Source organism: Ambystoma mexicanum, chromosome 1p, assembly GCF_040938575.1.
Source record: "Ambystoma mexicanum isolate Mex_15411 chromosome 1p, UKY_AmexF1_1, whole genome shotgun sequence".
Classification (NCBI taxonomy): domain Eukaryota; kingdom Metazoa; phylum Chordata; class Amphibia; order Caudata; family Ambystomatidae; genus Ambystoma; species Ambystoma mexicanum.
The window spans coordinates 1,130,979,532-1,131,003,945 of record NC_090921.1 but is presented as its reverse complement, the minus strand read 5'-3'; the positions used below and the strand labels follow the sequence as shown (position 1 = coordinate 1,131,003,945).

The window sequence follows — 24,414 nt, the reverse complement described above, 5'->3', positions numbered from 1 at the left end:
CCTGAACCAGAGTGGACAAGCTGGGCACACATGGTACTAAGGCTATAAGATAACTGATCAAAAGTCCTCTGAGCAGTATAAGAAAGGACAAGTGATCTTGCCTAAAAATAAATAAATAAATCCAGGCTATAAAGGACTGGCAGAACTGAACTGTGACAATTCCGTTGAACTTATTGACATCAGAGCAAGTGCAATGAAGAGAGATATCCACGACGAACTGTAATAAGGAAGAAGAAGGACGATGAGAAACATGTCGGGACCGGCTCCAGCCTCCTCCTTCACCACTGCTGAGAATGAGTCAATTATAAAGACTGTAAGCTTAAGAAAAACGCATGGTAAAAAGAATTGTATGCTGGCACTGACAATAAATATGTGCTTTATGAGCGTGGTAGCACCAATAACGACAGCCCTAGTATTATGGTATGTGGAATCGATACACCCATTGGAAATGTTTTTACCAATAGTTAATATATCCACTACTGGAAGCCCGGTTCAGGTGATTACTTATACCCTGCCCCCAATGGAAGAAAGACACAGGGAAGGGTTTGGGAACAACACGTTGTTATTAATTATGAATATGACACATGCAATTCTGAAGAAAAAAAATTGCTGGCTATGTGCCCATTTACCGCAGCATGCTGGGAAAGGAATGGGTTGGTATGTACAGCCATTACCATTAAGTTCTGCATGTAGTGCATCTTTAAGTGCAATGTTCTATGGGAAATGGAATGAGAGTAGTACGGGTCAATTAGACAGAACCAACATGAATGAGTTGGAGGAAATAATAATGAAGCCTGTGGGTTGTTCCATATTCCATAAAGCACAAGTAATGGCCTCAGAGCCTACGAGGAAAAGTATGCAAAAGATAACACGACAAAATAGACGAGATAGATTGTCCCCACCAGATAAAAGATCTGTGATGACGTTTCGTGTAAGAACAGACAGGGACAAAGATGCAATTCCCCCTTCTTACACAGTGAATTATAGCCCAAGAACTCTCCCTTTTTGTCTAAAAAAGAAAGGCTCCTTTTTTAGTCGGAACATATACTGGATGCATGAATACAGTGGTATTGAAATGGGAAATAGAACCAGTATATGTGGGAGATCCAGTTTATTTTATATGTGGAGAGAAAGCATATCCTTGGTTGCCCAGAAACTGGGGCGGTACATGTTACCTAGGTCTACTGTTCCCAGGAGTGTTCCTCTTAGAAACAGCAGACATGTCCAGACTATCCAGACCTAGAGGCAAAAGGCGTAGCAAAGGTGTTTTGATAGCAACTGACGCAGCACAATCATTCATTCCATTCTTGGGGCAGATAGTGAACTCCTATAATATAAGGCAGCTGTCCAGAATACTAAAAAATACCATAAACACGACGACAGATATACTATTTTACATGACGTTGGAAGAAAGAGGATTCAGGTTAATGATGCTGCAAAATAGAATGGCTCTTGATGCGATCCTGGTTGATCGTGGGGGAATTTGCAAAATAGTGGGATCAGCGTGTTGTGTATATGTAGATGACTATTCCCCTACAATCTTTGAAGCAATAAAGAAAATGCATGTCCTAAGTTCCGAACTCCCTACTGGAGAAGGAGGCTGGGGAATAGGGTCTTGGTTTTGGGGAATACTGCGTTCTTGGGGATGGAAGTTGATTTCGATATTAGTATTGGTGTTTGGAATATTCATAACGTGCTGTTGTTGCATACACTGCCTACCAATAGTTTGCGCTGAGGTAACTGAGGGATGTACTAAGGGATGTATGCATATGATGACAAAAAGAAAACAAATTCATGGTTGGGCTGACCAAGACACAAATGAGATGAAAACAGTAAAAGAATTGATGGCTATAGCTATTAATGAAGATGATGATGCTTACGATAGCATGCAAAATTCAGACATAAGTACTTCAGACTTATCATCATTAGAGGAGGATACAATAAATGGATGAGACGTTTGGCATACGGCCAAAGGAGGTTTTGTCAGTCTAGAAAAATGGATACCTCTCATATGTGACCGCAAACGTATTTTGATGGCCGTGGGCCAACCATCTCATGCACGATCTGACAGAATATAGGTTTCCGAGTTTGCCAATGAACGGCCATTTTGATGTAACAAGAATCGCCATTTTGTTTTCTAATCATTGCTCATTGCTTTCTGTTCTTATTGCTTCGCAGTACATTTCCTGCTTACACTGCTTGACTGTAAAACATTGTTGTCTGCACGTAAAAGGACAAGACCGCAGGGCCGCGAGGATAACAAGAGTTTGTTGAAACACAACATAGGCAGCGCGAGGAAGAATGCCAGGCTCCCTCCCGAATGTAGCCTTGAAGCAGAGCTGCAGGGCATTTAATCATTTTGCAGCTGCCAGCCAGTCTCGTTATATGGTAGAATATGTTAGAATAAAGCAGCTAAAGGCTTGAATTATGCTCTTCTTACGGCCCCCCTTTGCTGAGCCCTGTTAGAGCGTGTCGGCTCCCAGGACATGAATAGCACCTCATAGATAGCAAGGTCTGGAATGCAACTCTTCCCCCGTATGTAGCTCGCTTCCAAGAACAGAAGGGCTGTGTTCTGTTCAACAACTGAAAGATGCCTCCGCACGCACAAATTGCAAATTGTTGCTAGAATAGACATTTGAAGGTGTTGTTGTTGTCGAAATGTCCATCATCACACCGAGTTTAAAGAAACCCAATAAAGGGGGGTGTTAAACATGTCATAGCTGATTGTTTGATATGCATTTTGTATATATGTAACTGATGTACGTAATTCACTCTCTTGCGTCCCTCGAGGTCTAGAGATACACGTCGCGGGGCATGAGACCGAGTTGGCCAACTGAGACTTTTGCTTTGCAATAAACCCTAGCTTTGGGAATACAACCTTTTGTCTGGCGTATCTATCGTGTGTGGTGACTCGCCTTGTTTCCATAGACGTAAGGGACCACTAGGGGCCCCTTTCATGGGTGTTCAGTGTTGTTGGTGATGAGTAGGATTTTGGTCTTGGAGGGGTTGGGCTTCAAGTATGCACTGTTCATCCATGACTGGATCAGCGAGATGCCAGTTTTGAGCATATGGATGTCCTTGATGAAGTTGATCTTAAAGTATTTCTCTGTGTCGTCGGCGTATTGGTGGATGTGGATGTTGTGTCTGGCTAGGAGGGCTCCCTGCGGGCTCAATGTATAGATGGGTAGCATTAACAATCTAGAGGATTCCATCTGAACAAACTGCTGGCAGTTGGAGAGGCAGGGCTTGAACCAGCGTAGGACAAGGTTGCTGATCCCCATGCTCCAGTGTAGGGTGTTTGTAAGTGCCTGGTGGTCTACTGTGTCGAAAGCGGCCGAGAAGTTGAGTAGAACCTGGAGGCAGGGGTAGCCGTCATCAAGGGTGTTGACAAAGAATCACCCAACATTCGAGTGACTGGGGTTGATTGAGGGAAAGCTTTCCCAGGACTAGTGCAGAATGCAAATCTCTGACTAAGAAGCTGTTGCTGTTTGCTGGCGGTGCAAGCTAGCTGTTGCCATTTGCCAATACAATAGCCTTCTTTTGTGGTTTGTTAGCTTTCTAGAAACTGCCTTCATTTACCATAGCTGTATTCCTTAGAAAACAGCCCTAACAAAACAACGGACAGAAATATCCTTACAAATGTTGCAGAAAACATTCATACATGAGGGAAATGACACAGAGAAGTCTGTATTTTTAGGAGTTTACATGGGTATTTTATCCTAATATAATTATAAATCAATTGGTTTACATATGAATAGACTGCATGAAAGAAGGTTGTAACATAAGATAGATGTTGGTTTTCTTTGCTGTTTTCTTATTATAATGTGTGTAATTATCTTTCTTACATAATAATGATTCGGTAGTTCCAAAAACCGAATAAGCTGTGCAGGATAACATTCCTCTAAATAAGCATAAATGGTTATGGTATCTGAGAATGAAAGATCCATGTTTTTAAATCGCATTCCCTTTCTCACCACAAACATATGGTTTTAATGTTCCCTAAGGTTTTCTTTTTAAAATAAATTCCTGACTCTTAATGTGAAATCATGTATGAAGAGCCAGTTAAAAATCTCTGTCAATGTTCTCAATGGCATTGTGGTAGGGTCTCCAGTCGCTGAAGGCAGTCAGTAGTCTTTCTGATTTGCTGATTTGCTGATTTGCTGCTGCACGGCAACAACTTCAACAACTGCCACCAAGGGTGAGTGTTTGAACCAATCTGCTTGCTATACCTAGATAGTGAGTGAACTGAAGGCCGCTTGCCCTCCACCCACATTTTATTGCCTGGCTACCCTCCTACTGACCCCACAGCATTGCAATTCTCTGTGCTCCCTTCTCTCCCCTGCTTTGTCATCTTCCTTGCCTCACAAAGCTTGGGCATGAACTAGAAGCATTTCAAGTCCCCACGGCTCTCATCCATTATCTGTATCCCCGGTCTTCAACCGTTAGAAATGAAAAAGTGGGTGAAAAGTGAAGATTTTGCAGGTGTGCTCTCCATTGACAACTATTGGGCGGCAAGGGGATTGACTGTTTGCAGATGTCAGCCACCTAAAGCGAGTGAGTTGACAGGTACGCTTGCACTAGTATGGAAAAGGAAGAGGGGCTCCACTTGGCGGGCAGCCTTCCATTTCCATGGTGGTCAAGTGCTATATGACACATGCACTCCGCTTTTCAGCCAATTCATCTTCCCCAGATCATTCGCAGTAAGAGTTATGAGCCCTGCCAGGAGATGGCCTTTTTTTCCAAAATAGAAAAGGTTTTTGATGTCACCAATAGGCATCCCCAATTCGATGGCTAATGTGATTATTCATCACGAGGCTGACATGGATTTGGTACAGGACATAGTAGTCTAGTATGGAGCATTTGCCTGGGCCATGGATTGATTCAAAGAGCAGTCATCCTTATTCTAGGCTATCATAAAGAAGTTGATTATATATGAATTCCTAAACACATGGGCTCACAAAAGATATAAAACATTATTTCTCAAAACATATACATTTAAATGTAACTAATTTCATGAATGAATTGATGAAGTTATTTCATATCTACTAATTATTCTTGTTAAGTTTCCTGAATAATGTTTTTATTAGTTGAGATGTGTTCTTGAAATATGCCCATGTATTAATAAGCTTTCTATAGAGTGTGTTAATTATTTTATTTTTCTGCCACTAGGCTCGTTTTTCGCGCAATCCATGTGATCTCTCAAGGCAGATAAGTTTTGAAGGACATTTAATATCGTTTAATTGATTGCAAATAAGGGATTAAGTAAGTTCATATGACAAGAATCTGATCTTTCAAATGGCTGCAAACCTACTGCTTGCAGACCAAATATGCCATGAACACACGACACCTAAAACACCTGCCCCACATGTGCACCAAACAGCAGAACTCCTCTCCTCCTCCAATAACTCATACAATCTCACCATAACCAATGCATCGCTATTCCACGGTCACAGCCAGCCTCCATGTGGATGCAAATGCTTTGGACGCCCACCAACCCAAACCACCTAATAGCAAACCCACAACCAGTGCACAGTTTCTCCAAACTGAAACTACCAACCCCATATCAAAAGCACCCATGCATTCTCCCGCTCCGCCCACTAAAAAAACAACCCCTCTCTCATTTCCAGATCTGGCAGGGCACCTACAGACTATGCAAATGGTGGCGATGTTGGTCCAAATCTCACTAATATAACATTAATTATATTCATGAATATCTACACAAAATGTAGGTGTAGATTGGATTATTTTTTCAAGTTCGAAATTAGGTTTATGGTGTGTTAAATAATGTGTCCATAAAAACTATTACAATCATATTTAATATGCACATCCAGCTGTTAATGAATGTCTTCTCATTATTTCTTGCTAGACAACTTTTATTTAGTGGTTACTTTCTATTAATTAGGCTTCTAAGAACTGTGCAATACATAACACGTGAAATATAACTTCTAAGTCAATGTGCTAATTACATTACATGATACTGTCATTTTCATGAGATTGACTTACCTCAAAACGTCGTTTATATTTTCCCCACTATTTAAGCATATTATTTAATCATTGCTAGAGTGTGGAAAGAAATTCTACCTGCCATTTATTTTTCTCTAATTTGGTTTTAAGGATTTTGAAAAATTTCTTTTGGCTCAAAATGATGTGAGAAATAAATGGTCATTGAGCTAACTAATTTAGCTTAGCCCTTTATGCGTCTTAATACCGCCTGCTCTTCTGCCCTTCATTGCTGTGGAAAATCATTGGCCTTAGCACCATATTGCCACCCGGAACAGGAAGTTCTCTGCTACTTCCTGTTTCTCCAGATCATTCAGTAAGTCACCAAACATCACCATATCTGAAAATTGTTCTTTCTTTGTGGTTGCATTTACTAAAACAGTTTGATTCTAATTCGCTTTTGACATTGTATACAATACTATATCAATGAAGTTCAAAATTGCACAGATAAATTCAGGCAGGTGGATAACACCATTGAATAACGTATGCCGTCACGTAAAATGAAACATGTATGACTGAATGGCAAATTAAGTTGTTGAGGGTCATATTTGAAACAACGTTGTGCACCATCAACACATTGACAGCCTGAAGCAACAGGCTTCACTGGCCAGCAATGTTATGGCAATCAATAATTATACTGCATTCATCACCACCTTAGGGGTCTTATGTCGTCTGACCTTGTTTGAAACGTGTCATATTGTGACCGCGCCAGGGTGTCCCCAGGCCTTAGTCCGTGGAAAGGAAAGAGTAAGAATGTGGGAGGGGAGATAGGAAAGAGCGTTTAGACAGAAGAACAAACCACTTCGGAGCGTAAGAACAATGGGGAAAGGAGATGGTATAATATTGACGTAGAAGATGTTAACTGTTTACCCTCTGACCAAAAAAGGGTAGATAACCAAATAATTATCAAAAATATACATATTTTAATATTTATCAAAAAACATTACATATTACACAGCATCTTGTCCATACGAACTAAGAAGGGCATCATTAATAACAGTGGTGGTAAAGACATAGATATACTCCACAGTTAGGCATTAAAAGGGTTTGAAATGTTAGCTTCTTTGCCATATGTGTAAAATGTATATATAGATGTGATTTTTAAAATGATCTTTGATCATTACGTTGATTTTACAGATATATAGTGTAATGTGTAATGTTTTTGGATAAATATTAAAATATGTATATTTTTGAAATTTATATGGTTATCCGCCCTTTTTTGGTCATAGGGTATAAATATGATAACGTGTATATGCTTATTGTATATGTTTGACAATTACATGGTATTCGCCTGCTTCCGGGCAAAGGAGTAAACATGACAAAGTTCATATGCTTCTGAAACGCTTACTCTTAGCAGAAAGGAAAGGAAGCTGGTTTGTGGGACTTTGTAGATTTTGTGCCAGAGTGCTATTATAATGTCTAACCGCCTGGATTGAAACCACGAATGCCATTGATTTTCGACAGGCTGGCTTTCAATGAGGCCAAAGCACAAATGACCAGTGTTTTATTTACTAGGGCAATGATATGTCACACTGAGAAAGTTAAACCTACGTGTCTGTTTTATGGACTTAAAAGCAGCTTTTGATGGTGTGTTCCCCATGGTATCCTATGGGAGAGATGAACCTCAATAAGCACCCCCTCTACCCAGGTGAAAGTCATCATCTCACTATATAGAAACAATGAAGTGACTGTTCGATGGTTACTGGCGGGGACTTGACTACCACTTTGTCTATCCAAAAGGAAGTCCGACAGGGATGTGAGATGGTCCCAAGCTTGTTTTGTCTATTCATTAATCGTTTTTTTTTTTTTAACTTATTTGACAAGATACTAACAGTAGTGACAGGATTTCACTTCTCTGTTTGCGGATGACACAACCCTTATCTCGATGACGCCAACTGGTGTCTGCAAACAGTGTGACCTTTTTCACAAGTTATTCCAGGATTATGGTTTAGAAATCAATCTTACTATGTCCAAGACACTGGCCTTCCATCCTCGAAGGAAAAATCCACCACATTGATATCCGGTCAAGGAGTATGATTATCGTGGTTTTAGATTAACACGCAAGGGTTCTTGGGCAAGCCAAATCATGAAAACAGAATCTGCCCTGGAAAGAGAGAGTAACGATATAAAATGTGCATGCAGATATGGGAATAGTGCCATGCGTCCATCTTCCCAGGTTTATCTGGCGAAAGTGAAATCAGCCACTTTGTGGCTCCATTTATTCCAAGAGCTTGGGTATGTAGAGGAAAACTGGTTAATGCCCCATACCGTACATCTATATGTCTTCTGCTGGGAGCACAGCTACTAACTTATATAACTGTATTAAATACATTCACACTGTTGTATTATCATCTTGCTGCTAATTGTAATGGCATACTGAATGAGATTTTACCGCTTATGTTTTTATTCTATATTATATGTAATGAACTCACTGTCCATTTTTTTACATTGTATGCAAAGAATTAATTATTTTCTCATGTACTTGTATGTTGCTTTCATGACATTTCTCGAAAATTAAAGTTGATAATGAAATAATGAATAGATGTCTTATGATATAGTGCGCAGAGACACCTCAAAAAGGTAGTAAGGCTCCTCACAGCTATGCCTAACTGTGCAACAGATGTGTGTGCTGCATAGTAAAACACCCAAAAGCATAAGGCAGTACTACATCCCACACTCATCTATCTCTGGGCAGCTGCTGTGGGGACCATAAGGTTTAGGCCCGAGGCAATCAAAGAATCTGAAAAGGTTCTGAGCACACAGGTAATGAATGGCACACGGTCCTGCCTTGCTGCCCTAGCTTGAATCTAGCCTGTAACGTAGGCCCATGTGGAATTCCCAGCGAGTAGGACCACCACCTTAGGTTTCATTACTTTAGTCTACATTCTTTTCAGATGCTCAGTTGCCAGGGTGCGGTTGCCAGTAAGATAGCTCAGCAGCTTGAGCGCTCGCTGCTGCGATCTGAGCGTGATCTGCAGGTCACAGGTTCGAATCCCGGCAAGGCCAACTCAGCTTTTCATCCTTCCGAGGTCGATAAATGAGTACCAATTTCGGTTGGGTGATATTGTAAGTAAATATGTGTTCTGTAAAGCGCTTTGGATTAAGGCACTATATAAATAACACATCATTATCATTATAAAGGGCTCCAGTCACAAAGACTTCCACTGTAGTCAATTCTGGGATGCCCTGAGCATCTCAGATTTGCTTCTGCTTTCCCGTTGCTGGTTCACAAAGCCTAAAACTACAGCAAATCCAGAGCTGCCGGGAAGATCTCAGAGATGCCTATGAGTAAATATGTATCACATTTGCACATGATCACCTAAAAGATTCTACAGGCAGCTCAGGAGTTTATCCCGCCTTAAGGTTTGAGAATAAGGTATAGGCAGCAGGACAAACCCTGTGGGTGTGTCCTTATTTGCTCCTATGCACATTTTTGGCAGTTAGGCCTTCAGTGTCTTACTTCAGAGCAGTCACAGGGAAGACTTAAATACAATCATACTACTGAAATGAGTATGTACAATTGCACTACACATACTCTGTGCCGTCAGTGATCTCAACTGCCACCTGGCTCCTCCTCAGGAATTCAATATCTGGTGGTGTTATCCAGAATAGTTAGCCCTTAGCCTAGAGCAATACTCGCCAGCACCAGCATGTCTCAAGATCCAGGACACATTATTATAGTTAGATTTTACCAGGTCAATCGGACACATTGCAAAAATATGTTGTGTTATGTAGGACTTGCTTATCATGTACATCTATAATATGGAGACAAGTGATAATTACTTGAGAGTCTTTGTGGAATGGCCTTAAGGGCAATGCATGGAGCATGAAATTACATAATTTGTGAATTTCTGCTATTGATTTTCATAAAGAAGATCAGATCAAAGAGTTTAAATTTAACAGCAACATGATTTTCTTGAACCAGTCTGTAACATGTATCTTAGGTATTAAATCAGAAGCACATTAATCTGAAACATACATGGCCTCATTACGGGTCCGGCGGTAACCATGCCGGTAAAACCAGCAGGTATCCGCCGGACCCGTAAACAGTTACCAGCGCCTGGATTGCAGGTAACACCAGGGTATTACAACCCCAGTGGCCAGAAAAACAGGCGCCAGTAATATGTTGTTCCCCATTCCCATAGAATCCGATATGACTCTATGGGAATGGGGACGACAGAAACACTGGCACCGGTAACAATGGTGCTGGTGCTTCCATGAAAGTCTGTCGGCCGGGGCCGATCCGCCCGGCAAGTCAGACATGCCAAGTGGGAGGACACCCGCCCACTAGACTTGTACTTTTCTGGTCCAGAAACATCGGTGCCGGTGAACTTACCAGCATCGTTGTTTCCGGACCGGCAAGGTTAGAATGAAGCCCACAGTCTTCTTCTTCTGAGTGAGTGGCAAATAGAAGTTCATGTCCCTGAGGGCCTGATTCACGGAAGCGTTTCATAATGGCGAAATCCCAGGCCCTACCTTCCTCACTGTGATTGGCTCTGGATGTGGAAGCGATACATCATGAGTAAAGGTTTTACGAAACAGTGCAGTATTTTGGGTAATATATTGCTAGATAGGCAGTTTAAAGTTGTCAGATATAAGAAAAGTACAGTGAGTAAACTTATGATTATTCGACTGATGTGCACAAGTAACCACTAAAACTGCCATTCTAGAAAGGTTCCTGTGACAATCCTACTTTGGTCAAGAAACAGTGATCCAATGAAAGGTGATGTCTGCATCACAAATCAGCTGCCTCTAGAATATTGGAGACTATCTATAATATTCTTTGAATGCAATGTAACGCAGCATAAAATTGCACACAGCAATGTGGCAAGCGGCATGGGTACAGAAGCATCTCTTAAATGTAAAATTGTGTATTTGGGGTTTGTTCAGGGTACAACTTCTTCTGATTGCGACCAGGTTCAACCTCCGATGAGAAAAAGGGTCGCGTCGGTGTGGCACTTGTTTAGGAGGAACCAAAACCCCAACCTCCTTGGTTAGTATAAGCAACTTCGGAATGTACCACACAATGAGCGCGCCCCAAAAGATTCAACGATTATTTGTGTTTCTTTGTTGTTATTAAAAAAAAAAATTGTAAATAAGATTTCAGCAAACCAGCAGTTAGTTTATTGTGCCCTTTAATTGTTTGTTAAGGATAAAAATTGCCTGGATATTTTTGTTTTGAAAAGGGCCCTTGAGAGGCCGAAACATGTGTTAAAAAACAATTAAAGGGAACAATAAACTAACTGCTGATTTGCTGAAATCTTATTTACAAAACATGTTTTCAATAACAACAAAGAAACACAAATAATCATTGAATTTTTTGGGGCGCGCTCATTGTGTGGTACATTCTAAAGTTGCTCTCTTAAATGTAACCTCTCACAATTCTCTCTCCAACTTACTCAGTCATATGATTGGCAGACCTTATGCAATGTTGTACTCTTTCTATAGCATGCTGTGGATGGTTGAGGCCGGGATCGCCTCGACCTACCACTCCAAGAGCCCCGGCAGAAATCAAGCTCAGTCTAGAGAGACCTAAACATGTTCAAGACAACCAAAAGCACAGACAAACATGTAATGAACCCAACATAGTTAATCTACACATTGGGCCTCATTACGAGTTTGGAGGAAGCGATGCCCTTAATAAGGGCATGGCTATCCCAAACCCGGGTCCGGGTCCCGCAAAAGGGGACATTCCAACATTGGAGGGCCCGGTAAATCCCTTTCACAGGACCCAGACCCGGTGCGTCCCCATTCCCATTTGAGCCCCCATTGGGCTCAATGGGAATGGGGAGGATGGCAACAACAGCCCTGTTAATAACGGGGCCGTTGCTGCCATCTGTTACTGCTCACGGGTGCCGCTCTGCATGCCTGGTCTGACCAGGCGTTCCAGAGCGGCACCCGTGAGCATACTCGGAATATTGCGGCGAGGTAACAATGGCGCCGGTAGCAATACTGTTGTTGCCTTACCGCAACACTCTAATGAGGCCCATTGACTTTACTCTCAGAGCCTGAGAATATATGGGCAAGCAGCAAATGCTTCTTAAAAATGTGTTGTAGTTCTGCCCAGAAATGTGTCCACTCTCGAATTAAGTTTGTTTGTAACCACTGCACATGTATTGATTCATGTTATTTCCATTAACTACCAGCAGAAGATCGGTATTATATCTTGCTACTGCACATTAATCACCCTTTATATTTGTAGTTATTTGTTTTATGAATTATGAAATTTCTCGATACTACATTCTTGTATACTTAGGTGGCCATGCATTCTAGAAAGTCATGATTTTTTTATTAAAATATTTAAAACTATATATGTCCCGTGAGTGGGAGGATTTGAACGGTTTTTGCATCACTTGCAAAGTCAGATTTGCTTAACTTTGTATTTCCATATTTCCTTTTTTCTATTTATGTTTTCTTTCTTAGGATTCTTTTTTGTGTCTGTGTTCTGGATCTTCAAAGGCAATATAAAACATAAAGAGGTCGAGGAAACTATGTTGTCTCTGCAAAAGATATAGATATATCTCCTCGGATTCCCTAAGATCAATGTATTGAATGTAAAGTGTTTGTAAATACGTTATTTGTCACAGAAAGGGAGTTGTGTTGCTGACTGGTGGACTGAAGCACATGTATAATCAGTTCAATCTCACTCTTTGGTTGATTCTTGTTTTTTGTTTTCACCAGCTTTCTTCCCTTCGATGTATGGGAACTGGACAGTCACAGTACCAACAAATATCACCACCTGGAAACACTCCTGTCTGGTCATCCCGTGCAGCTTCAATTTTCCTGGGGATGCAAAAGAGAAGGTCATGAAAGCAATCTGGTACAGGTTCAACACTTCTCTTTTTCTTTCTGGCCATTTTCCAAATACAGCCCATGAGATCGAAAACAACAGGGCATCCCTTGTCGGACTACTCATTGATAAGCACTGCTCCCTGTTGATTAAAAACGTTACAGAGGAAGATACTGAAGCCACATACAACTTTATATTTCGCATAGAAATTGAGAAGCTAGACAACTACACTTTCATGAACAATCCGGTGAAGATTACATTGAAAGGTACATATTCTTTGTGAGTCTACATTTTGGGGAATTCTTGGGGTATGTATTTTTGCGGGAGGGGGTGTGGGAAGGGGGGGTTCCCTTATACTGTATTCCAATCAGGTCATGCAACTCCTATTTCAAAGATTTCTGTGTTGTGTGACATCCCCACCACCTCGTTATCTCTTGATGAACCTTCCCAGTTCTGTTGGTTAAGATCACTCGGAGTCCGCGCATCCAAGCTTTAGAATTAGGTATATCAGCATGCACCCTTCTGCGTAATTTGAGTTTTGAAAGCTTGCATGACATTTTCTCTTCAGCATCATTTTTCATGTTACAAATAAAGTGTTTTTGACTCTGGCAGACAATGACATTTGCCTCTGTGTGGACGTTTTGGTGCAAATGTCTGTTACTCTAAAACACCTATCATAGGGGCATTGAAGGAACATCAGAACAATATAACAAGAAAAACACATAGTTCAAGATCACTTTTTCTCCTGCAAATATCTTTTGGGATACTAAGCTATGAAGCCTTTGGGAATACTTCCAAATGTCACTGGCTGCAGAAGGAGCCGGCCTTCTCCTCATTAATCTCTCTCAACATGTTGGGTGTGAGGGAAGATCCTTCCCTATAAACACTGCATGGAGCACAGACAATTGCAACAGATCCACTCAGCGGGCATTACATTGACATTACCCAAAAGTCTTTTTCGAAAATATATTTTGAGTGTGCAAAGCCTGCCCCCTCGCAATGACGATCAGTGGGTTAAGTTGGGCACACGCATTGGAGCATTCATCCATGGCCGATGACGCCATAGCTATCTAACAATATAATAAAAGGCCAGATGAATGTTTGTCCCTGTATGTTTGTCCGATGCAGTGGCTTCGCCTGTTGTCACTGCTAGAGGGAGCTGTTGCCTTAGGATATATAGAGCTATTGCCAGTTCAAATAGCTTTGCCTTATACATAGTGGTCCTATTGTGTTAATGAAAACCTGCACTTTGGCCCGTGTTCACGGGCTCTTAAATCAGTAGACCTATAACGTACTAAGACGCTTTTGTATGAAGCAATTCATCATGGTTATACTGGTATGGGTGCTGTGTCCCGTTTCTACGGAATCATACCATTACTGCGACCACCTCCCTGAAACCCCCGAAGATGTCAACTTTTTTTTTATTTTGACCCACTTTACACCCTATATATATATTTGGGGGATGGGTATAGCATATAATTCATGTAGTGGGGGCTGTGGGGGTCACCCCCTGCATATATATGGGTTGAAAAGGGGGACAAAATGAAAAAAGGCAACATTTTTGGGGTTGCAGTGAAGTGGTCACAGTAATCACGTAGATACGTTTCTACCACCCTTCTGTGCAACTCATTTGGCTAAGCAACTGCATCTTCTCCTTCCCATTCCTGACCGTTCAGAGATTTGTGCACAACCCGCAGCCACAGATTAGAAAGAATCAGACCATCCATGAAATAGTTTGTGGGAGAGTCTATTGTGTGTGATTTCTGGTGGAAAAAAGCAGAAGAGATTAAGGGAGGCCGGTGATACCACAGTCAGTGTGGATGAGAAGCATGACAATGTCCGACACCTGGGAGGGGGAGCATGTGAATCCATACATCTATAAGGACAGCTTGTGGGAGAGTCGCTCATGCGCATGTGATTTTGCTGGGAGGCAGCAGCAGAGCTTCAGACAGGCAGGTGATGCAACAGTCAAGTTATGTCTCTGGAACTGAGTAAATGAGAGATGTTGGTGACACTTGGGGAGAATGAGGAGCCAGGAGCACTTGTGGGTGGTAGTTTGTTAGCAAATCACACGCGTGTGGGTTTGTTGGGCGCTACTGGGGTGGTGGGTGAAATAACAGTTAGTGAGCAAAGGTGGCCTTGGGTCATCTTGTCAGTAGCACTCAAATGAGAAATAGGCAGGTGTAGACATACTGGGTGTGGCCTTATCATACCTGCCAATGGAAGGCATCATCCAACTCGTGATTCGCACATCTGTCACAAGTGCCATTGGAGTACAAGCACCAGTACATGTATGTGCACAGGTACTGCACCACGACAATGACCATCCACCAAGACCAAAAGAGGAAGTTGCACTTTCAAGTACTTAAACCATCTCAGAGGAAGAGTTTGGAGGGGCACAAATCTTTCCTACTGAAGATCAGGGAAAAACAATGCATGGTGAAGTTGAAAAAAGTGGGCAAATCGAACATATCAGATGTCTACATCCACCGCCCTCATCCAGGTGAAGATGAACAAAGTGTGGAATTTGAAAATATCAGGTTTCTATATCCACCACCCCTATCAACTGATAGGTCAGACAATAAAGAATATGGTCAGGATGATGACCAAGACAAAGATAAGGTTCCATCAGAGTCCAGAAAGGAATGCACGATGCTGCAAGAAAGAACTGATGCTGAGGAGGAGGAGTGATTCATATCAGTGAGCTACATTGCATCATCAGGGTTCTAGGTTTGTAATGCAAATCTAGTCTTAATTTTTGTTCCAATCATGTGACCTCATTGTGTTGATTATTCTTCTCTCCTGATATTCTTTTAGAGTAGGCTCCCTAATATGTCCTTGTTCCTACAGCTTTAATGGTAAAATAACATATACTAGTTTATTGTGGATGTGATGTATAGTTGTGTTAACCTAATTTCGAAAACCAAGTGATCAGCTATGAGTTAATACTGATGAAGCTCATATGGCATTTCAGCAAGGGGCACCAGATGGGTCATGTGGTGTGGACACACAATCTGAGGGTCTTAACAGGTATTAATACAAATGTACTGACATATGGAACGTGAACAATGGCAATTGTAATTGTCATTCAGATGGGAAGTTCAAAGAATGATCTTGGTAGGTGATGGGTAGGGCGGAGACCTTTGCGTGAACAAAAGACTGTCTAAAGGTTTGGAAAAGGGAGGACAGGGAAGGCAGCCCTTTTGTCAGAGACAATGGACAGTGGATTATTGTTCTGTGGGCTTTATTTAATTTGTGATTTAGTCACAACATCATAACCTATACATGTGGAGTTGTGGGGAGTGGGTCAGGTTGCTGCAGGAATGTATTGGTAGAGGGCTTGTGTAGGCTTTCTGATTAATTTGCAAATGCCAAACATTAAACTTGTCTGTCTTTTCCTACTACCCTACACTGATTTGTGTAAGCTTTGTTTTTATGACAGAATGCATTTGAGCATGGACAAAAATGTCACAAGCCATGTGACAGACAACATCTACTCGTTTGTGGGAGACACTGGTTTCCAATGGGTTATGCAAAAGAATTATCGCAGCTGGCCACCATGTATTACTCTCACGAGGTAGTATCAGAATTGTACGAGGCAGTTATGGTACTATAGGTGTCTGCGAGTCAAAAACCCACATTATCCTGGATTATGGACCAGTGGTCAGTGAGTTGACTACATGGCTGACTCAGCACACTGGGTGGCATTTCCTCTCTCTAGCAACCAGGAGCTTCCTAGAGTCAGCCAAGGAGGCAGCCAGTATTTTCAGTTTGTTACCAAGCAAAGTTGTGCATACAAGGGTTTCACAGCAAAAGCAGCAGGGGAGTTGGAATGTGGCAGAATGTGGAGGATGTGGAGGCACAGTGGATAAGGCATCATAATTTGCAGTTGGTCTTTGTTGCAACAAACAATGGATCAAATGTCCTTGCTTCCTTACAAATTGGCAAGACAATCCACATCCCCTGCTGTGTGCATGTCCTTTACGTTGTGCTCGCAGTTGTGAGCTGGTCAAATGAGCTGTTGCTTTGGCCCATGAAATATGCTCCCATTTCTGCAGGGCTGCCCAGTCCGAAAATGCACCTCAATAATTGCAGTGGGTCACAAGTTACATCTGCACAATCTGAGAACTTCCTTGGCAATCCATTGGTCTTCTGCTATGCAGATGCTGGACAGGCTTCTTGGCAAGTGCGATGTTACCAGAGATTAGTGAAACAATCACATTAGAGCTCTAGAAGCAGCCCTTTTGACACAGTGTTAGTGGCAGCTACAGTCTGCTCTGTGCAACATCCTTTCAAATAGGCCTCCAAAGGGCTTCGCCATCACAATAATGTATCCCTCATTTAGGATCCTCTTCTGATGTATCTGCTTGCGCTAAACCTGACCAAACTGGCAAGAGCCTGTGCTGTGAAAGTTGATGTTGATGTGCTCAGCCACGTGCTTTCAAACTTATATATCAATACACAGGTAGCTATATTTACAGGTAACATTGAGTACCTGCTTGATGTCTTCATGGACACATTTTAAGATACATGTGGCTGCGTTTCATTAACATGTGTAAGGGGAGGAGTACTCATAATAAACAGCCCACAGAGTAGACAACTAACAAATGTGCAACGATGATTTGCTGCAGCTCTGCAACATCAGCTGGAAACAATGCAAACAACAGAAAGAACGCCAACCAGCCCAATAGTTATGAGTGACATTTTTAGGATACTGCATTTGCTTCGGACCTCGCAAACTGAAAAATTGTCTTCTTTGCCTTCTCAATCTTTCGGTAAAGAGGAAACAAATATTACTATCAGATCACAACTTTTGACTCTCCTCAAAGAGAATCTGGTGGCCTATTTCCAAATGAAACATACAGTAATGACAGAGTAAACATTTTTGACACCTTGGCCGAGGTGTCAAAGATTTCATTTGTACAACTTATGGTTGAATTTAGGCCCTCAAGGTCCCCCTGGACACTTGTCCTACGAGACTTCTCAGGAGCGTGAATTCCTGCATTTCAACAGACATCAGTAGGAATATTAACAACTTCACTCTGTATAATACATTACGGTTCAATGTAAGTTGATGAACCAATGTTTAGAATTGTACGTTGTAGGTGGCACACTGGTGCCGGTTATGTTAAATCTCTAATAAAAAAGCGTTAAAAAAAAGAGTATTGAAATTTGAGCACCATACTGCCTCCTCTGAGGTGATTTTTTGCACTTTACAAACATCTGCCTACTCACCTACCTGCTGTTCGACACCCTTCATAGTGACTCTTACATCTGGAATACAGGCGTGTCATCAATAGGGACTGTCATCAGACACACAGATGCTTGATGCCTATAATTCTAATTCTCACTGTTCTTTTATAATGCGCTTCATATCAATGAGTGATTTCTAAGCGTGGGATTGGGATTCAAACCTGTGTTGCGCTGTGTTGCCTTGCTTCGAAGGAATGCTCTTTTCAGAGTCACCTTTCACAGTTCAAAAATAGAAGTACCAAAAAAAAGGTGCAGACCCCTACGCAGCCTGCGAAGTCTGCAGACACCGGTAGTCCACGGACATCTAAAAATGTAGGTGGTGACAGCGTCTAAACCATTGCACTCCTTTGCGTGAGAAAGTGGTAGCTCTGAAATGAGCCTTTTTTGTATTGTTTTACTTTTAAACGTGCTTTTCAAGTTTTAAACTAAAGTAGGCAACACCTACTGCAGAATGCTTGCTATATTTGCAAAAAGTGCTTCAAAGCATTTTGGATACTTCACCAAAAAAAGCTGATTGGCAGCCTCAATAAAATGGACTCCATCTGTGCCAAAAATATTCGTGCTACGAAATTTAATGTTTTCATTATCGAAGGACGACATGCCAACATCTCTCAAAAATGCACAAACAGCCTTTTTGACATTGTGCCTCACTTTCTCCATTTGCAGACCAAATCAGTCAAAGGACAAGGTGAGAAAAAAATTGTTGGGAGTTTGGGAACATGGCCATCATTTTCCCAAATATCTCCTTGCCAAAACGGCATGGAAAATGAGCTAAGCAGACAAAATCAGAATGCGGTATTAATGCTAAGGTACAAAGGCACATAACAGATATGATATGAAAGTGAAAGGAGAACTCTGGATCGTTGACAGTGTGGAATTCTTAAAGGGAAATGAAACTCGGTTTTTAAACAGGAAGATTTTCACAGGATAACTCTGTTTTGTTAGTAAAGTGATTTATTTTACTGAAACTATATTTTAGTGACTAGATTGTTAAAGAAAGACACAGCATGTGAGGAGGTTACTTGCAATGGCAACCTATCCACGCAGCATTCAGCTCTATATGGGAATTAATTAAATTATTCAAAATAGTACTAGGGACTTATAAAACGGACTGAAATGATTAGGAAAGAATGGTGCAGGACAGGATACACAGAGAATTCTGACAATTTAAGAATTTACTAGGGTATTTATGGGATTTCTTATAGTATTTCTTAAAGGGTGTCTGATAGGGTTTGACAAATGGCAAGCTAACAGAGCAAGGGATGCAGCTTTTTGGTTACTGGGGAAGGGAAATACTTACAAAGAGGCTTAAATGGGGTAGTTTGGACAGCAAACTGGGTTTCTGGACAGCGAGGCAAGATCTGGTCCTGCAGAGCGGCGGGCTCTCCTGGAGGGGACAACTGGGCCTAGTCTGGTCACTGTAGACAGTGAGGTGCATCAGCTGGGCAAAACAGGTAGCGGGCAAAAGCTGGTCTGGTCACTGGATAATCCCAAAAATGGTTCCACCGCCTTTCCCCTTTTCTCCCTGAGTTATTGGGATTTTTGTAAGGTTTAATTCTGGATTAGTGGTTCAGGCTGTGTAAGAGGTTCCGCCTGGATTTGCTCTCAGCTACTCCTGGCCTGGCACTGGAATCTGGAATCTTGCAGTGTGAATGTGGACTGTCTGTATCCCTGGATGTTTATTTATGAATGCTGGATTTTCTTGAATCTTGGATTTTTGAATGTCCTGACTCCCCCTAAGCTTCCTCCTTATGAAATCCGGATGACATTAGAGGAATTTTACAATGTGGGCAGAACTAAGGTAGACCTACCTCTGAGAATCGGATAGGTCAGCTTTTGGATGTCGCTGCCTCCCAGTCAGCAGATTGGATTGAAGGAAATGACTCAATTTTATTGTGTGTGTTTTTACAATGTGCTTTGTTCTACCAAAGTTACTTTTTCCAAAATCAGTTATGGAGCAAAACACGTATATTTACAAATGTCATCATCAGGAAAATTAGATAGGCAGATTCCATATTTTACAAGGGACATTTCTGTCCAAACGCCAAGTTTGGGCGATATTGTTTGGTCATTCTGGCAATCTTTCGCCATTTCCATGGAAAACATTTCACCTAAAATTCTACAATCGTCTACATATATACATATTATCACTGGGCATGTTATCATTAAGTCACAAAACTGTACCATGTACGCTTTTCCCATAAATTACCCATAAATTACATTTTCCTGGCGTTTGAGTCCACAACATGTCAGACGAACCTACAATGGCCCTCATTACGACCCTGGCGGAATAGGAAAAACGATGCGGAAATGTAATACCGCCATCGAATACCGCCCATTGCGATCATGACCCGTCACCGTAAAGTACGATGCCATTAGCGACACCGTAGTGAACGCCAACGCTAACTGCACCAAGTACGCGCACGCGCGCCTTGCAAAACCGTAATTTCCGCCATGGCGCAACGGTACGCGAATTCTGACCCTAGCGGACATGTACTTAACGCCATCAAGCATGGCGGAAAGTACCATTCCGCCATGGTGAGAAATACGGCATCGCGAACCAACCGTAAATGGCCCTACTGAGTGCCTGTACTCCACTCCCTGCCCACATTGCACAACTCCTCGTAGGCGCAATGCAGTCACACCATGCAACCAGTGAAATGCACAAGTCACCCAAGCATGCCAACGAACAAATGCATGCAGGGGCCCCAAGTGCCCTGTGAGTGGCCACCCACAATTGGCAACACACCATTGCCGTACCGATGCAGCACAGGCATCTGAAGGTGCAAGTACACCAAAATGAACTGAAGATACCATCATGACACAAAACGACAACCGTCCCCCATCGCCTGCCACCAGTGTAAATCAACATCCAAAGCAGCAACCTGAGGGAGACTGCACCAGCCCTGTACACATGCCAGTAGTCAAACCGAGCATCAGCATAAGCAGGTACCACACAACTGTACCCAGGAGCCGGAACCCAATGCAGAACACCTCACAAAACATCGCGCCACAAAACGGAATATGCCACATTACTAGCAAAGAATAACGCTACACGGTTAACATCTGAATACAAATTTAATGCACATCGAAATCACCAAGGCCATACAGCCATTAGAACAGGAACTCACAAATGATCAGCATTACTGTGGGCTGCATCCGCAAGAAATGACCAGCTACCCCAAGTGTGACGCCCTGTACCCTCATGGCACACAGGGGCAACATCAACCTCCAAAAAGGCAACATGGAAGCGCCTAGGACCGCAGGGCCGTCCCATGAGGTAGGCACTAGTCCAGCTGGAAGCTAGGTATGCTGCACCTAGCCACAAGTACTGCGTAAGGGCATGTGGGCCATTGGCGATCGTCCCATAAGATCGTAATGGTGCTCCACTGATTAACTCGAAGATGCAGGTGTCGACTGTAGAAGCCATCTGCAGGAGTGGCGTACAGATGGCAGCGGCAGAAGGGGAGGAGATACCTGTCACCCAAAAGAAAAAAGAAGATAGTATTGGCATCCGAACATCATATGTATTACTCACATCATTCAACACACCAAACCTACAACCACATGCATGCTAGCCCACTCATAAGGACCAATTGCACCCAAAAATCACTAGCGAATCATAACGACCCAAAGCGATGTGAATACTCCATTACAAACGAGTGTCTGTGTGCATGCGCCTGTCAGAACAGGATGCATCAGATGGGATCATCAACGTGCATGGACACAAGTGATTGAAGGCGCGTCGAGACAGGGAGGGTACAACAAGGGCAGACAGACGATCGTCCCACCATGGCAGCCTTGCATCACATAGCGCAGGGGAAGGGGATAGATTCCAAATACCCATGTACATGGCAGACTCCCAATTAAATCATCTGTCCATGCATCCATTCATCATTCCCTCATCCCGTTATGAAAACGCCTGAATATTCACTCACATTACATTCGAAATTTCCATTGAGTCTGTGCGTAATGCAGCCTTCAACATCCACTGTGCTCCTGCCCGGATTCCTTGTGTAGTGAAGTCACATGTATTTGGGAACGTCCTGCCTTATCGTCCACTACGCTATAGCGCATCCCATTCAAATCATATCATTCATTGCATTCCCGTCATGGGCCCTGTCCCAAGGACATTCAAAAATAGAACGTTACTTTTCCAGTCAGACCTGTGGGCGTCTCCACGCCGCTAGTCGAAAACCGAAAGCGCTGCCCTTCGAATTCCTAATTTGCAACATCACGTTGAAAAGGCAGCTGTGAACGCTTGCATTCACAAATACATCTATGCAGTGCGGCTGTGTGTGAAAATGGTAACTGGCCACAATCACTGATGGGACTCCCCGCCGTCGGTTAACGTCGGTGCAGTGCTGCATGAGGGTCCACCGCTGATCGGGCACTACATTCCACCGACCCTTCACAAGTCTGCTCGCAAATGCAAATGTAGTATGTGCAACAATGTGACCATAGCAGAATTAGCATATAAACCAATATTCCACTGCCATCGGGATTAAGAACATGAATGCAAATGCAAGATGCCATGCGTCGAATTGCAGCGTCGTGTGCGGGACGTGCTCGCACGAAAGGCATTGCAGCTGACACAGGTGGAATGAATCACCACAGGTGAAGGCAATACAGCCTGAAAACACATAAATTGCACACCCAACCCCCTCCCACAACCACACCCACTCCAGAATGCTACCGGCAGGACTAGCGATTTTGGGCCTGGGGGACCTGATTGCACTGCAAGTACTCCAACTACAAGAAGAAGACGAACGCCAACTACTACAACACGCGGCCGCACAGAGGAGACGCAGGAGGAGGAGGAGGAGGAGGAGGGCAAGGCATGGCCAGCAAGCCCCACCAGCACAGCCACTACCACCACGCAGGCAGCCCGCAATCCCACGCCTCCGAGCTAATCCGTTCAACCTCACAGCTGAGCAGATCCACACCCTCTACCGTTTGGACCGGGACACCATAACCGCCATTGTCGACATGACACACGCTGACCTTGTCAGCATGATAGATAGCCCAACCGCCATCCCACCCCTACTGAAGGTGGTGTCTGTACTCCACTTCCTGGCCACAGGCACCTACCAGCACACAGTCGGACAGTTGCATGGCATTTCACAGCCACTATTCTCACGGACACTATTCCAAGTGCTTGATGCCCTCCTGAAGCACTCAGACGACTACATCACTTTACCACGCACGGAGCAGGAGCTTACAAACACAAAAGTGGGATTCCATGCACTTGGCGGCATACCGGGTTGCATTGGTGCCATCGACTGCACCCATGTGGAATTGGTTGTCCCACATGCCATGGAGGCCCAGTACCGCAACCGGAAGCAATATCATTCTATCAATGTACAAATGGTGTGTGACTCCAACAGGATCTTTACACATTGTTCTGCCCGATTTCCAGGATCAACACATGATTCTATGGTCTTGCGGAACTCTAGAATACCACGCTACATGGAGCGACACGCAGGGCGCCGATCCTGGCTACTCGGTGAGTCTCATTCAATGCATGAGTATGTGGGGTAGGTGATGCGTGAATGACCTGGCAGGTAGGGGGGGGGGATGCGTACGTAGCAATGACATTCCACAAACATCCTTTGTTGTCCACATGCAGGTGATGGCGGGTATCCACTGAAGAGATGGCTCCTTACACCAATCCCGAACCCACGGGACCAGCATGAGGAGGACTACAACCATGCCCACTCACGTACCCGTGTGGTCATAGAACAGGCATTCGGCCTACTGAAGGGTCGTTTCCGCTGCCTCAGCAGGTCTGGCGGGGCACTCCTGTACCGCCATGAGAAGGTGGCAAAGATGGTCATGGCATGTGTCATGCTACACAACATGTGCGTACGTAGGAATGTGGCCATGCCCCCCGACGCAGAACTGCTAGCACCTGAAGATGGTCATGATGAGGGTGGGGATGTGGCAGCACCTCAAGGGGTCCGCGAGGCACAGGAGGCCCGTGAGATCCGTCAAAATCTCATAGATGTATGCTTCTAGCACTCACGCCTGGTGGCTGTTACATGGACACGGGACTTGTGGCGCTGTGTGTGTCTGGAACATGCCCAATGTGGACTGTACGCCAAGATAGGCCTCGTACACAGAGATCAATGTCCACGCAACTCATTTGATGGATGTGAAGATTTGTATTGCAGATGTGAAATGACATTACACACCCAATCGACCCGCCACCCGATGAAGCACAACACACCCCCTCCACCCTCCTACCCCCCCCACACACCAGTGTCCAATGGCACTCAATGTCAGAGGGCAGACGCTATTGCAAGCCACCTTTCCGGGTATCAGGGGCACCCCTGCCTGTGGAGCGGCGGGTCCTCCCAGATCTACGTTGG

At 43.4% G+C, this 24,414-nt stretch overlaps 1 protein-coding gene across 3 annotated transcripts in view; it reads left to right on the top strand.

The window, feature by feature from the left end:
* LOC138449676 (sialic acid-binding Ig-like lectin 13) overlaps window positions 1–24,414 on the top strand; it is a 496,560-nt gene that overhangs the window by 102,618 nt on the left and 369,528 nt on the right. For all 3 annotated transcript variants that reach the window (XM_069604788.1, XM_069604789.1, XM_069604787.1), the window contains exon 2: window positions 12,682–13,056. In XM_069604788.1, the coding sequence (XP_069460889.1) occupies window positions 12,682–13,056 (375 nt within the window). The remainder of the gene's footprint in view (window positions 1–12,681; window positions 13,057–24,414) is intronic.